The following is a 14969-nucleotide window of genomic DNA, read 5'->3' as shown; positions in this document are numbered from 1 at the left end:
GTAATGGCTCCATTTGTAGACAAACCCTAACATTATTCAAGTCCTTAATGTTGAAAATGGAGGGGGGGGGAACCATTGAATTAATTACATTAAAGCTCTTTACATTTTTTTCACTTCAAAACGAAACCAAAGTGCATTGCAATAAAAAAGAAGAAAGGGCAAGATCCAGTGAATCTACAAAGGAATGTCATGGACAGCACAAGGTCTCTGGGGTGGAAGAGGCAGGGAAGAGCACATTGGCCTCTTCTCGAGGAGGGCTTTGGGGGTGCATTAAGAATCTTGGGGGGGGAGTGTAAGAGTTCATTTGAGTTAAATGGAGTTTGCAATGTGAGCTATATTGGGCCAGGGAGTCTCTCCTTTTAGCCTGGGGAAGCACAACAGGTTTACAAATTAAGATGGGGGTAGACTTAAATATTTGGCTGGGCTACAGGGGGTGGCACAGTGTTTTCTTTTTCCTCAAAGTGGGCATGGCTAGGGTTGCAATAATTCCATTGTTTGAGACAAAGCTATGTCGGTCCCATCATACTTTGCCACCTTGTGTGTGTTGACTTCATTTTTTTTCGTTCTTGGGGCTTGTGTTTACTTTTTTGTTTTAAAAACACTCTATTTCTAGCACTTATGAGAATTAAGCTGTGACTTTTATACAACCTGCCAGGTATGGTGAACTGTTCCCTTTCTTTTTTTTTTTTTTTTTTTCCCCCCCCATGCTCACATAGTGGATTTAGCAGAAAATTCCCTTTTAAACAAGCTTATCCGGAAGTCTCTGGTAGAATCCAATCATCATGTTGAAGTCCTGCAGCGAGATCCCAGCTCCCCTCTCTTCTCAGTAAAAACCTTTGAAGAACTGAATCTGTGAGTAACTGGGACAGAACTACACACTGAAAAAGGGCAGTCAGATCAATGGGCCAGTAGTAACTACGTGGGGGTTTTAGTCATGTTCTGTCACGCAGTCTCCTTTGAATTTGGGAGTGATAGTACAATACAGTAAAAATCAAATACAGCTAAAACGGGGAAGACACGCAGACATACATTGAAGGATTCATCCGTTCCACTGTAGTGTGATCTTGTGAGACTAACATGTCCTGGTACCATATCCAAAAAACACATTGAAACACGATTGTAATCCACCCATATTTTAACACTGATTTTTAGATGCCATAGCTATAGACACCTTAAAGAGTTTTTTTTTTTCTTGCCAGTATGGAAAGGAAAAACAATCTATAGCTATAATGAAAACTGTTTTTAATGTTGGTAAATATATAGGCTAAAATAGTTCCTAAACATGGTTTAAGCATGTCAGTCTTTCCACACAACTATGATCCGACCATATTACAACATGGATTTTCACTGATGTTTCCTAACCACGTTTAAACATGGTTATTTTTGTGGTGTACCCAGGCCCTGATTAGGATTAGATGCAAGATTTCCAAGGGAAACCTGAAGGTGTCTAGGAAATGATGGTGTTACGCCAACAGATGAGTCTTCCTTCTGTCTGCTGGACTAGAGCCACAGCAAGGAACAGTTAGAACACGTCTAAATAAGCTTTAAAACCAAAACGTGCTGATAATATGCTGCAAAAGATCTTGTAGTGATACCTCTCCCAAGCGTATGTGTGGTACCTGTGACAGAGTGTTGGGTTTGGTCAATATTTTGTATTTCCTAATAGAAGATGGATTGGGCAATAATTTGTTTCATGGTAAAGGACATAAAATAAATGGTAAAAGGTCACACCTAATTGCTTTCCTCAGCAGAATTGGGGATTGGTTGAATACAGCAAGTGGGGCTAAGATGTTTAGCATGTGAGAGACGGATATTAAACATTGGTAAAGCATCTTTGTATCCTCAGTGGCCCATCTCTTAAAGAATGCAGAGTCCCCCAAACCCTACTGAGAGCGTGAGTAATTGGATAAAACTGGTTTGGAAGGTAGGGTGGCAACCCTGGATTGTGGTTGGGGTACCCTATCTATCTCTCTGGACTTGACAGCAGGGGCTGACTCTGACAAGAGACTGTCAGACAGAACAGGTCTTGCTTTTTAGACATTAAGATCTTTTTTCCTCTGACTCAACTGAGAATGTCCTATCCAGTTCAGCTAGATAGGTTAAGCTAACCATTGCTTTTGTTTTAACTCCATTTTCTCTTGGCTTTTAATAAACCTTGTTTTTGTTACAAATACTCTTTTATCAGTAATTTCACATGCCTGAATGTCCTACTCAAGTTCCCGGACTGGAAAAAAAGACATGCGAAAAATCCCGTAACACATTTTATTTAGTAGGATTTGGAAATCTAATCATTGGTATGTTATGACCATATCTCAGATGAGGGTACACGGTAGACTACATTCTTTGGAAAGAAGTATGCAGCCTAAAACATTTTGAAAGCACTGTCCTAGGGCATCTCATCACTTGCTTGTAAATAGTTTGATTTTTTCCTGGTTTGACAGGAAGAAAGAGTTATTACAGGGGATTTATGAAATGGGTTTCAACAGACCATCCAAGATACAGGAGACAGCGCTTCCTATGATGCTAGCTGACCCGTGAGTACTTGCAAAACAAGGTGTAAAACATGCTATTTGCATTTGTTCATTATTTTCATATTTCTGCCATTCTGGTCATAGGCATGGTTTGACTTCTATATTTGGGGGGGCAGGGCCTGGCGGGGCAGGGCCAGCTCCACATGGAGGGGCCCGAAGAGGGAGCGCCACCTCCACCCCAACTCACCTCAGCAGTCCACCCAGCCTGTCTGGGTTTGAGGGAGGGGTAGGGTGCAATAAAAAATTATAACTCAGTGTGCGGGGGGGCGGCAACTCAAAAAGTTTGAAACCAGCTCAGGGAGCAGGGAGCGGATAACCGGGGTAGCTCAGGGTGCAGGCAGAGGATAGCTCAGGGCTGTGTGCTGGGAGGGCCCCGTGCTGGGACGGCCCCCCCCTGTGGTCACTGTTCCCAGAGGGCTCTTCCAGGCCTGCAGCTGAGTTCCCCTGCCCAGGCAGCTCTTACCAGCTGTATGAGCAGTCAAAGGGGGCTGAGAGCTGAGGAGCACCAGCAGGAGGAGGAGGAGGTGGGAGCCTCCCTGGCACCAGCCAGAGCAGCAGCCACCCTGCACTGCCTGGCTCCAGCTTCCCGCCTCTGACCTGGAGTGGGGTATCGGAGGGGTGTGTGTGGAGCTGCCCCCCTCTGCTTATGGCAAGCCCCCCATGTCTCCCCCAGACTCTTCCCATGCTTCTGGTTCTCCTTCTCCCTGGCTGATCATACCTGCAATGCTTAATCTCCTTCCCTGACTCCTTATGTCTTGGTGTCACACTAGATTCCATGGCGTAGTTTGGAGAGGAGTGGGGGGGGGGGGCATTGCCCTCCTGCAAATTGCAAGCTTTGGGTGACACACGAGGGGAGGGGGGACAGATTTCTGCCTTCCATTTGGCCCTGCTCCCGCCCCAAGCAAGCCCTGCTGCGCGGGACAGGCCCAAGCCCCCCTAGGGGAGCGCGGAGGAATGTTTGGGTGGGGATGGGGGAGCAGTGACACCAGGTGCTTTACGTGGCCAGGTCAGCCTGGCCTCGCAGCAGCAATATCCCCTCGGACACAGCCCCTCCCTGCAGCCTGAGCTACGGTCCTCCTGGCACCTAGCCCCTACCTACCTGCTGCCTGTACCTGGAGCTACACCCCTGCCAGCAGCACACAGCCTCTAGCCCCCCCCTACACCTTAAGGGGTTTTCCAACGTTCTGAGCTGAGGCCCTCCTTTTAGTTACAATTTTGGGTTGCATGTCCCTCCCCACCGCCAACCCAGAGAGGTGGGTGGCCTGCTGAGGTGAGTCAGGGGATGGAGGTGCTGCTCTGGCCTGGGGCCTTGCCGTGTGGAGCTGGCCAGAGCCTCACAGAGTTGGTCAGGACCCCCTGCCTGCCTGCATAGTCTCCAGCTGCTGGCTGTCCCAGGTATGTCTACATGGAAATAAAAGCCCTGCAGCGCAGCCATGGCTGGCCCAGGTCATCTGATTTGGGCTTGTGGGGCTCAGGCTACGGAGATAAATATCACTGTGTGGATGTTCAGCCTCGGGTTGGAGCCTGAGCTCTGGGACTCTCCACCCATGCAGGGGTCCCAGAGCTCGGGCTCCAGCCTGGGCCGGAATGTTTACACGGCAGTGTTTCAGCCCCAGAGCCAGAACCTGAGCCCTACAAGCCTGAGTCAGCTGACCCTCCCAGACCCACGATCTCAGTTAGACATTAACTCTTCCTTCTCTCCACATCAGGAGTCTAAACACTTGTCATTATCTTCTTGATAGCTCCAAAATCTGCCCATTTCTCACTTTGACCACTATAACCCTCTCCTATTTGACCTTCCCCCATCCTCTAGCCTGTCCAAAATGCTGCTGCCAACATAATCTTCCTCTCATCCTGCTTTGACTGTGTCATCTACTCCTGAGGGTATTCTGGGCCAAAAAAATTAAAATTCTGCACACAATATTTTAAAATTATACAAAATTCTGTCAACAAATTTGTCAATAAATAAACGTGGAGGCTCCAGCATACAGTGGGGAGCACAGCCACTGACTGCACAGAGGTAGATCACCCTGTGCCTGCCCTCCCACAGACATGGACTCGGTAGTAAAGTTGCACCCAACCCTGATACAACGCAAGGACTGGGACTGTCCAAAAAACACCCGTGGGCTCTGCCCCTCCATGCCAAGCACACTAGATGTAGGCAGGCAGGCTCAGCCTAGCAGGGTCCAAGGATGGGGGGAGCGCTTAGTGTAGGGAGATCCAGGCGTGGGGTAATAGGGTTCTGTGTGGGGCAATCTGGGTGCGGGCGGCTTGGGGGGGGGTCCGGGTGCAAGGGAGATCTGGATGAACGGGCTTTTGAGGGGGGTGTTTCTGGGTGTAATCACAGTGGGACTCTGCAGGGGTGTCCAGGTCAAGTATCAGAGGGGTAGCCATGTTAGTCTGTATCCACAGGTGCTCTATGCGTCCAGGTCAGTCCAGGTAAAGGTGGTTGGAGCTCAGCGGGCGGGGGTAGGGGGTCCAGGTGCTGGCTTGGTAGGGTGCGGTTCCGGGTGCTGGCTTGGTGCGGTTCAGTAGGGTGGGAGTCTGGGTGTGGGAGGCTAGTCAGGGTGGTGCAGGTGGGGTGGGGCTTGTTGGGGTGAGGATTTGACTGTGGAGGGCGGTCTGGGTGCAGGGGTGGGGTCCAAATGCAGGGAGGTGGGGCTCGGCACGGGGGGGGGGGAGTCTGGGTGCAGGGGGGCTCCGGATGCAGAGGGTGAGGCTTGTTGGGTGTTGGTTCAGGCTCAGGGGAGTCAGTGGGGAGGTTCTTGGTGCAGGGGGTGAGGCTTGGCAGTGCAATCTGGGTATGAGGTGGGTTTGGATGCATGGGGGTTGGCTGGATGGGAGAGCAGCTCCCCATACAGTGACCCTTCCCCACCCCCCCATGGCCGAGGAGCAATGGGGGCAAGAAGCGGGTGGGGGGAGGTGCGGCGTTTCCTGCTGCTGGAGAGGTTTCTGGGGGTGGGTCTGACCCAGCCCTAGCCGCTCCTTGTAGGGGAAGAGGAAGTCCCGTCCTCCCCAGCCCAGTCAAGACTAGTAGCTGAGCCTGGCACAGGGTAGAAGCCACTGGCCTCGGCATCCCCACCCAGCCCCTCCCTCCCAGTGATTTACCTCTCTGCTGGCTGCTCCGGGTGCCTGAAACAATGCACTCATGCTGCAGGGGACTCTTGTGACTTCCCTGTCAGTCATTTTTCTGTGGGGAAGCAAAGAAATCTGTGGGGGACATGAATTCGGCACACATGCAGTGGCACAGAATTCCACCAGGAGTAGTCATCAACCCTCCACTGGCTTCCTGTCTCTCATAATATCCAGTTTGAGATACTCATCCTTTCTTTCAGGTCCTGAGTAATCTCCCATCCACCTGAATCTCTGTTCTGACTTCCTCCTGTACTTATCCCAAGTCTCTTCCCTTACTCCTCTGTCTCCCACATTCTGTTTTGTGCCTTGTGTTGTGCTGCGTGTACCTGGGACACTTTTCCTGTCATCTTCTTTCTGTTTTTATAATCTACTTCTCGAGGCAATCCCTTTTTGTATATAATCCCCCCCATGTGCACACACCCTCTCTGTTTGGAGAACACCATGTACATTTAACAACACTACAAATGTTTTTGCAATTATAAAACCTATGCATAACTGAGTAAATTCTTATTGTTTTGCAGACCCCAAAATGTTATAGCACAGAGCCAGTCAGGGACAGGAAAAACTGCAGCTTTTGTTTTGGCCATGCTGAGCAGAATTAATGGTGCTGAAAAATTCCCCCAGGTAATACTGGTAGAAAGTTAAAGTGATCTGGGAGGAATAGCAATATATTGTCTTTCTTAAAGGGAAACCGCTTAAAGTCACAGTTTGAATGTGTTGCTACTGTTACTTGTACCATCTATGGTCACTGTAGTGGGAAAGTTAAATGACTTTTCTTTTCCATTTTCTTTGTGTGACAGCACTTTGTATATATTATTTTTCACTGATTCATCCGTGTAGTCGGTTTCCCCTGTTTGTTTGGGCCTGTCATGCAATTACAGGGGACAAACTTTTATTTTAAAATAGGAAGATATGATTGTAGAGGGAGACATAGGTACTTGAAATTACTTTTAACTCCATTTAAAAAAAATGAATTAGGTTTCATGTTGAGTGTTTTTATTTTCTTTTTGGGTTTTGTGATGCTGCTATATTTGTGATATGCCAGCACTTCCAGTCTAACCTCTGTCCTTTAGGTAAAATATCTTGGTTGTTCAGTCACTTTGGAACTTGATATATAGGCTGTTGGTCTGGATGCGCTTTGTAACAAAAATGGATTTACATCTTAAGTTGTTTGCATTATAGAGCAGAAAACTGTTGAATGGTTTCAGATTAGTTTTGAAAGCTCCATCTAAAAGTATAACTTACAAATATAGCATGCATATTTACTAATTGTGGCTTTAGACCAGGTTTGAAATACTTTGCATTTAAGTTTTGAGAAAACAGAGATGTTTGAAGAGCAATTACTGTGAGTTCATGATAGCTCTTTTCTGTAGTTTATTTTATAATTAAAATTCTTGTTCACATGAATATTCTTATCGGCTCAAGTGTCACTATTGAGTTCTTCTCATGCTTGCTCATGTCCATTCCATATTAGGTGTGTGTGCTCGCCACATGCACCAGTGCTGGACGTTTTCCCCTCAGTGGTATCTGTAGGGGACCGGCTCTGGCGCCCCCTGGAGAGGCATGCAAATGCTGCGGTATAAGGGGCGCCGCCGGCTCCCCCCACCCTCAGTTCCTTCTTGCTGCCAGTGTCGGTGCTGGAACTTCTGCTGCTTCGGCTAGCATTTTGCTTTGTTCAGTGTTTTTCACGAATGTTTTCCTGTAAAATAGTTGTATATGGTTAATAGTTCTTTTAGTGTTAGTTCTGGTTAGTTGGTCCTGGACAGGACTTAGCCTAGGGATGGGGCATGCCCGGGTCCCCAGGCTTTAAGCTATGTGATGGTTGTAAGCAGCCTATGCCCATCAGTGACCCCGCACGTTAGTTGTTTAAGGTGTCAAGGCAGCGTTTCTCAGATGTGGCCACCAGGGGCTTTTCTTGCAGCCACAGCCTCCTGGGCAGTGATTTGGGAGAGAGGGGGGGGCAAAGCAGCAGCCCCTCCCCAGGGCCACCAGCAGTGGTTGGGCCCTGCCCCTCTCTGGAGAAATACAAGCTGGAGGAGCAGGCAGTCAGTGAGTTCTCCACGTTCCCGGGGGTGGTGTATTTGGGCTTCAGCTCTGGGGTGGCAGACAGTGAGCTCCAGCCACGGGATTTCGGGCCCTATCCCCTGGATGTCCCATTGCCCCTGGCCCCCACTGCCTCTGTAGCCACCTCCCCATCCAGGGCTTAATTTGTCCCCGGGCTTGCCGGGGCTGAGTAAGTCTGCTGTGAAAAGTGATATTAACAAACATACAAATATCACTTTTCAGCTAGCAAGTCTTAAAATAAAAAGGGGGGGGTCAAAAGAAACAAGAAAAAAGACAAGAACATTCAGAGCACCTTATTTATGTTGCTATTCTGTTTAGGTCCAGTAAAGAACAGGCAACTGTACATTGTTTTTATTGAGTCTGCAAAAAAAAAAACAACCTACGTGGATAAATTACAATGATTTGGACATGTATCTGTGCATATTTATTTGTTTTTCCTAAAGTTAATTAAGTATTTTAGGAAAAATTGTTAGGGTGGCGGCCACCAGCAAGAGTGGGTGGGCGCATTCTGAGGCCACCAAAAAATTTGTTGTGAGAACCCCTGTTCTAGGTGAAGGACACGTCAGCGACAAGTGTCGCATCTGTAAATCATTTAAACCCCGAACAACAAAGGAGAGAGACAAACGTCTCAGGGCGCTCCTGATGGAGTCGGTGCTGACCCCGGCACTGTAGTAGAGGTCTGACTTGGCCCCGAATACCGCAGTGTCCGTGCGGAGCGCCCCGCTGGTGCCATCTACAAGCTGGCACTGATTCCCCCTCCCCAGCTCCGGCCAAGAAACCGAAGAGGACTGTGAGGGGAAGAGATGTCCCTGTGGGTGCTCCACTTCAGGTCAAGGTGCGTCCCAGTGCCTTCGATTGGAGATTTCAACAGCAGTACCCCTATGGGCTGCGCACGCGCTGTGCCTACCTCTCGAGCTGTCAGTGTTTGAATAGCGCGTGCACAGCCCGGGCTCCTCAGTTCCATCTCTACCGTCCCCGGCTAGAGATGGAGTTCAGCTGTGCTCTTTGTGATTTAGCTAGTTAGTTTGTTTCTTAGTTTATTTAGACAGTTTTAGTCGTTACAGTTAATATTTAGGTAAGATACATTAGCTGTGTGTATGTGTGTGTGTTTGTTTATTTATTTGTTTATAAAAATTAAAAAAAACCCTCGGCGGTTACGGACATGCCTGGCTCCCCAGGCTTCAAGAGATGTGCCTCCTGTAAGGATGCCATCCCCATCTCGGATGGTCATTCGCAGTGTGTATGCTGTTTGGGGGAGTCTCATGTACCCCAAAAATGCATCCACTGTACCAAGCTGAAAGCGCAGACCTGCAAGGACAGGGAGTTCAGACTTAAAATTCTCCTGTTGGAAAACTCCCTCAGACTTGCATCTGATCCTGGCCGGCAAACCTCTGTGACACCCTCCAGAGACAAAGGCAAAGCAAAAAAATGGCCAACTTCCTCCCCCCTCGGTCCGCTCCTCAGGGTAGAAGTCTAAACCGTCTCTCCTGTCTCCGGCAACCGCCGCTCCGCAGCTTAGTACCTTTGACTTGGCAGGCACCTCAGGCACCGACTGTGAGTTGGCTGCCCCACTACCCGGTGCCAAGGCTCAGGACTTTCAGTTGCCCGCCTCTTTCAGTTCTTCCTCGGCCACCTCTGTCAGTACGGTGCCAAGAATACAAGCGGCAGCTGCGGCACCATCCTTTGATCATGCGGCACCGCTTTTTCAGCCAATGCTCCCGGCACCAAGCCTCCTAATGTCTCCAGGCTCCCTAACAGTGCCTACCTCAGGGGCACCTACTCCTCTGAGGCAGCTTGCACCCCCGGGACACCCTTCGGTGCATCAGCAGATGCCCCAGCAGACTCTGCCTCCACCATCTACACCAGCCCCTTGTCAGTCAGCTCCACCTCAGTTTTTACATCCAGGGGAATTAAGGGTGTCCCATGCCCCTGAGTCTCCTCTTCTCGGCACTAATCTATCACTGAGACCTTCAGCACCCTACCTTCAGTATTCCCCTACTGCTTCAATTCTCTCAGATGAGGAGGAGGAAGAGGAATATGATGAACAGATGTTTTCCTCTCAATATTTCCCCTGCAACTGGGAGACACGTTACAACGCAGTCTCCATATCCTACCGGCTACCCACGCTGGTATGGCAATCCCTGGTTGGGACCATCTATGCCCCTCCCGGGGCAATGGCCACACGGGGTTCATGGAACTACACCACAACACACTCAGGTGTTCCCCGGGCTGCCCGGAGGAAAGTTGTCAGATCCTCCCCACTGCCAGCTTACACTGAAACCCAGATAAGACCTGAAGTGGCCGTCCCGCCTGCAGAGGATACTGCCCTGCACCCTCTTCTACAGCGATATCACCACAAGACGCCATGGTACCCCCACCACCTCCCGCTACTGATGAGCTCGCTCACTTTCAAGAATTGTTTCACAGCGTAGCAGAGGAGCTCAAGATTACCCTGGAGGAGGTACCTGAAACACACCACGAGCTTACCAACATCTTGCAAGCTACGACCTCCTCCAAAATAGCCCTACCAATTAATGGGGCCATTATGGAACCTGCTAAAAGTATCTGGCAGACCCCGGCCACGATAACCCCCCCCAGCAAGAGACTGGACTGCAAATATTTTGTCCTGTCTAAGGGTTCTGAATTTCTATTTACACACCCCTCACCTAATTCTCTAGTGGTTGATGCGGCCAACCAGAAAAATAAATACCAACACTTCAGATCCACCCCATCTGACAAAGATAAAAAGAGACTGGACTCTGGGCGCAAAGTGTATTCCTCTTCCACTTTGCAATTTAGAGTAGCGAACTATGCGGCGCTCTAAGCAAAATATGACCAGAAAAATTATGGTAAAGTAATGCAATTTATTGATGATGTGTCGGAAGATAAATTACAACAATTTAAAGCAGTGGTGTCCGAGGGCCAATTGATCTCTCGGACAGCTCTTCAAGCCGCCCTCGATGCTGCGGATGCAGCGGCGAGATCCACAGCCATGGTCATTGTCATGCGGCGTGCCTCATGGTTTGCTTCTTCCTCCTTTCCCAAGGAGATACAGAACACTGTCGAAGATCTCCCCTTTGATGAGGACAAGTTCTTCGCCTCTACGACCAATGAGGTCCTTCACTCCATGAAGGACTCACGTGCCACATTCCGATCCTTAGGCATCCAAACACCTGTCACAAAGAAGAGACAATATAGATATCAGCCATACCAACGACCGCGTTACCATACCTTTGTGCAACATCCACCTTTAAGGCAATATGATATGCAACAACAACATAGACCCAGGAACCAACGATGTCGCCCTCCGCAAACAACAGCACCCCACCCTCCTAACCCAAATAAACAAATTTGAAGTCTTGGTCGAGGGTATAGAAAACGTCGCACCTTCTCCAGCACCGACTCCAACCACCCATTTCTTTGGACACTGTTTGCATCCGTTCCTTGCCAACTGGGAAACCATCACTACGGACAGATGGATCCCGGAAATTATCAGATCGGGTTATGCCATCTCCTTCCTCTCTTTACCTCCCGCCCCCCCTCCTACCCCATCCCTCTTCAGGGACCCCTCTCACAAACAATTGCTCCGTCAGGAGGTACAACACCTCATGCATCTTGGAGCAATAGAGGAGGTACCCCCTCAACACAGAGGGAAAGGGTTTTACTCCCACTACTTCTTGACGGAAAAGAAAAACGGCAGATGGCGCCCTAGCCTCGATCTTCGACGTTTGAACAAGTTAATCAAGAAACAGAAATTCAGGATTGTTACTCTCCCAGTGATACCTCCGACGCTGGAGCATGGAGATTGGTTTTCAACCCTCAACCTCCAAGATGCATATTTCCATGTCTCTATCCACCCTGCCCATCAACCTTTCCTCAGATTTGCCATGGGAGTGCAACACTACCAATACAGAGTCCTCCCATTTGGCCTCTCCACCGCACCACATGTCTTCTCGAAGGTGCTAGCAGTTGTAATAGCACATCTCAGGGAAAAAAGGGATCCTCATTTTTCCTTACCTGGACGATTGTCTCCTCAAGTTCCCCACTCAATTAGAAGCGAACCATGCAACTTTTACAACCCTTCACTGCTTCCACACCTTAGGTCTGCAAATAAACAAAAACAAATCTACCTTACAACCTACCCAACAAATTGACTTCATCGGTGCCCATCGTGATTCCACCACTGGTCTTGCATCTCTTCCCCAGGACAGGTTCCACACAATGGGCACTCTTATTACCCAGATACATGCCAGCTCACAGACTACAGTCCGAGACTCCCTGCAGCTCTTAGGACACATGGCCGCTTGTACATTTGTGGTCGCAAATGCTCACCTGTACATGCGATGCCTTCAGGGTTGGCTAGCCATGGTATACAAACCAAACACGCACAGGCTAAACAAGTTACTAACTATGCCCCAGAAAGTCACGGACTCACTTCTGTGGTGGACCTCTCCCATCAATCTCTGTACCAGGATTCCCTTCCGACAAGATCCCCCTTCAATTACCATCACTACAGATGCCTCCCTCACAGGATGGGGAGCACACATGGGCCACCTCACCACTCAGGGCCTCTGGTCTGCTTCGGAAACCAAGCTTCACATAAATTTGCTAGCGCTCAGGGCCATACGCAATGCCTGCCTCCATTTCCTTCCCATCATCCAAAACTGCCGAATTCGAATCATGACCGACAACATCGCGTGCATGTTTTATGTCAACAGACGGGGGAGCCCGGTCCCACTCCCTCTGCACAGAGGCGGTAAAACTTTGGAACTGGTGCCTTCAACACAATATCCATCTCTCCGCCTCATACCTGCCAGGTTCTCAGAACACCACCACAGAGGAGCTCAGCCAATCGTTCCCCATACAGCATGAGTGGGAACTCAACGACACCTTTCTTTCCAACATTTTCCAGACCTGGGGTTATCCCCAACTGGATCTATTTGCCACAGCAACAAACAAAAAATGCCTGACATTCTGCTCCAGAGCAGGCCTGGGGAAACACTCACGGGGAGACGCCTTGATGCTCCCATGGACCCAAACTCTCATGTATGCATTCCCACCAATGCCTCTATTGAACAGAGTAATTCAGAAGATAAGTGTGACGTTGCACTTTATATGATTTTATAAATAGATGCTAATGAGTGAATATAATGTAACTGGAATATGCTTTATGCAAAAGGTCTTTTGTAAGGTATTATTACAAAGCTTATAATTTACTGAGTGTGGTTATTCTATTTGTATAAATGTATCACTTTTGTATCTAAAACTAGAAATATGAAATATAACTCTGAGGGCCTATTGTAATTATGCAAAGTGTGGGCCATTAATGGTGGTTTAGAATCTTGATGGCTCCTATCAACCAGAACAATTGACTGTGGATGGCTCTGTTTGCAGGCAGGCCTTCCTGTAAGCCAGGCTGGGAGGAATAAAGGCTTGAAGTCTTACAGTGACATGTGATTATGTCACCTGAACTGGAATCCATCTTTAACCTGGTGTCTTTCCATTGAGAAGGACGGGGTGGGAACCCAGAGAGGGACAAAGGATTCCCGCCTTATGCAAAAGATATATAAATGGGTGGAACAGAACAAAGGGGGAGCCTTCATGAAGAATTCCTTAGCTACCACCTGAGCTGGAACAAGAGCTGTACCAGGGGAAAGAATTGTGCCCAGTAGCGTAGCTAGTGGGGTGCAGGGGAAGCAGCCGTTTCCCCTCAGCACATTTTTCAAAAGCGGCGCCTTAGGGGTTACCTTATATGGCGCCAGTGGGCGGGGCCCACTCCTCTTTGAAGGGCAGCACGGCCGGAGGAGCCATGGGGGGGGGGGGTGGCGGGCGCGTCCGGAGGAGCATGCCAGGCGGCCAGGTAGAGAGCGGGGACGGGCTGCGCTGCTGCGCCCGTTCGGGTCCGGAACGCTCGGGCCGGGCCGGGGGGAGGGGAAGCATGCGTGGCGGCGGGGCTGGGCTGGGTGCGTGCCGCCCGGCAATAGAGGGGCCGGCAGCCGGGGGGAGAAGCGGCGAGGGGGGAGGAGGCTGGGCGCCTTGGCAGCAGCCTTGAGGGAAAGGCTCCGTTTGGCTGGGCTCAGTGCTGCCGGCCGCCCCGCTGAGAACGGCCCGGCTCAGCGCACCCGTGGTGGGGGAGGGGGCGGAGGAGGAGAGAGGGCGCTCGGCCGCCCTGGGAGCGGGAGGAGGGGGGGGCAGAGGTTGCTCGCCGCCGCTCGCCCTTCCCTGCTGCATCTTTCATGGCAGCAACATGGCGATGCTGGCGCAGCACCGCTGCGTAGCTCCCCTTGGCCCACTCCTGCTGCTCCTGCTGCTGGCCGCCCCCACCGCCCACAGCTACGGCTTCCCGCAGGGCCACAGTACTACACGGGAGTACCGGCCCAGCACCTGCCCCCCGGGCTGCCCCTCTCTCCCTCGGGGCAAGGCGGGGGGCTGGCGAGCACCTGGGTCCGGCACCCTCCCCGCGCTGCCCCGTGGAGGAGCGGCGGGGGTAGGTTAGGTAGGTGCCCGGGTGGCGTGGGCATAGCAGCTCCCCAGGTTTCAAGGAAGATGCCTCCGAATGTGAGGTGTGGGGACAGCCCCTTGGGAGGGTGGGGTCCCGGGACGCTGCCGAGCGCTGCTCCGGGGGATGGGTCCAAGGGGGAGGTGGCGCAGCCAAAGGAGCGATGGGTGGGGGCGCAGCGCGGCCGGAGGAACCAGCCAAGGGGGGGGGGGCGCGCGGAGCAGCCGGAGGAGTAGCCAAGGGGGTGTGTGGCCAGAGGAAGAGCCAGGGGGGGGCGCCTTTTTTATGTTTGCTCCCCCTGCTCTTAAAACCTGGTGTGACGTTATTGACATAAACTGGGACCATATAGATCATTGTTGCAACCAAGGTCCTGTAGTGGCACCCAAATCTTGTATAAAGGGGGTCAAATGGGCTGTCTAAGACAAGGTTATGGTTTACTGGTTATGATTAGGCTGTCTATATGTGTGTATCAGTTTTGTAGTTGAAGTTATGAATATTGGCTCTATACTGTCTGTATGGCAAACTTATGCTATGCTTCTGGGTGACATCCCAGACAAGCTGGGATTAGCTCTGCCTAGCCTGCTTGATGGCCCATTAAGGACCATCAGCTATACAATGGACCCATTGAGAGAAGGCAAATATGCCTTCAGACTCAGCAAAGTATGCAGGGACTGGCCCATGTGACTCCAGGCTCCATTTTGCTGTAATTTTCCACAGTAAGAACAAAGAGGTGTTCTTAC

The 14969-nt window shown here is 50.4% G+C and overlaps 1 protein-coding gene across 1 annotated transcript in view; it reads left to right on the top strand.

Moving 5' to 3' along the window:
- LOC135875998 (ATP-dependent RNA helicase DDX25-like) overlaps nucleotides 1-14969 on the top strand; it is a gene marked incomplete at its 3' end in the record, with an annotated part of 58165 nt that overhangs the window by 12191 nt on the left and 31005 nt on the right. Inside the window, exons 4-6 of the mRNA XM_065401110.1 lie at nucleotides 717-852; nucleotides 2442-2534; nucleotides 6188-6290. Coding sequence (XP_065257182.1) covers nucleotides 717-852; nucleotides 2442-2534; nucleotides 6188-6290 — 332 coding nt within the window. The remainder of the gene's footprint in view (nucleotides 1-716; nucleotides 853-2441; nucleotides 2535-6187; nucleotides 6291-14969) is intronic.

The sequence above is a fragment of the Emys orbicularis genome, chromosome 3 (genome assembly GCF_028017835.1).
Source record: "Emys orbicularis isolate rEmyOrb1 chromosome 3, rEmyOrb1.hap1, whole genome shotgun sequence".
NCBI lineage: Eukaryota > Metazoa > Chordata > Testudines > Emydidae > Emys > Emys orbicularis.
The sequence above is the reverse complement of the archived record's forward strand: the minus strand, read 5'-3'. Positions and strand labels throughout refer to the sequence as shown.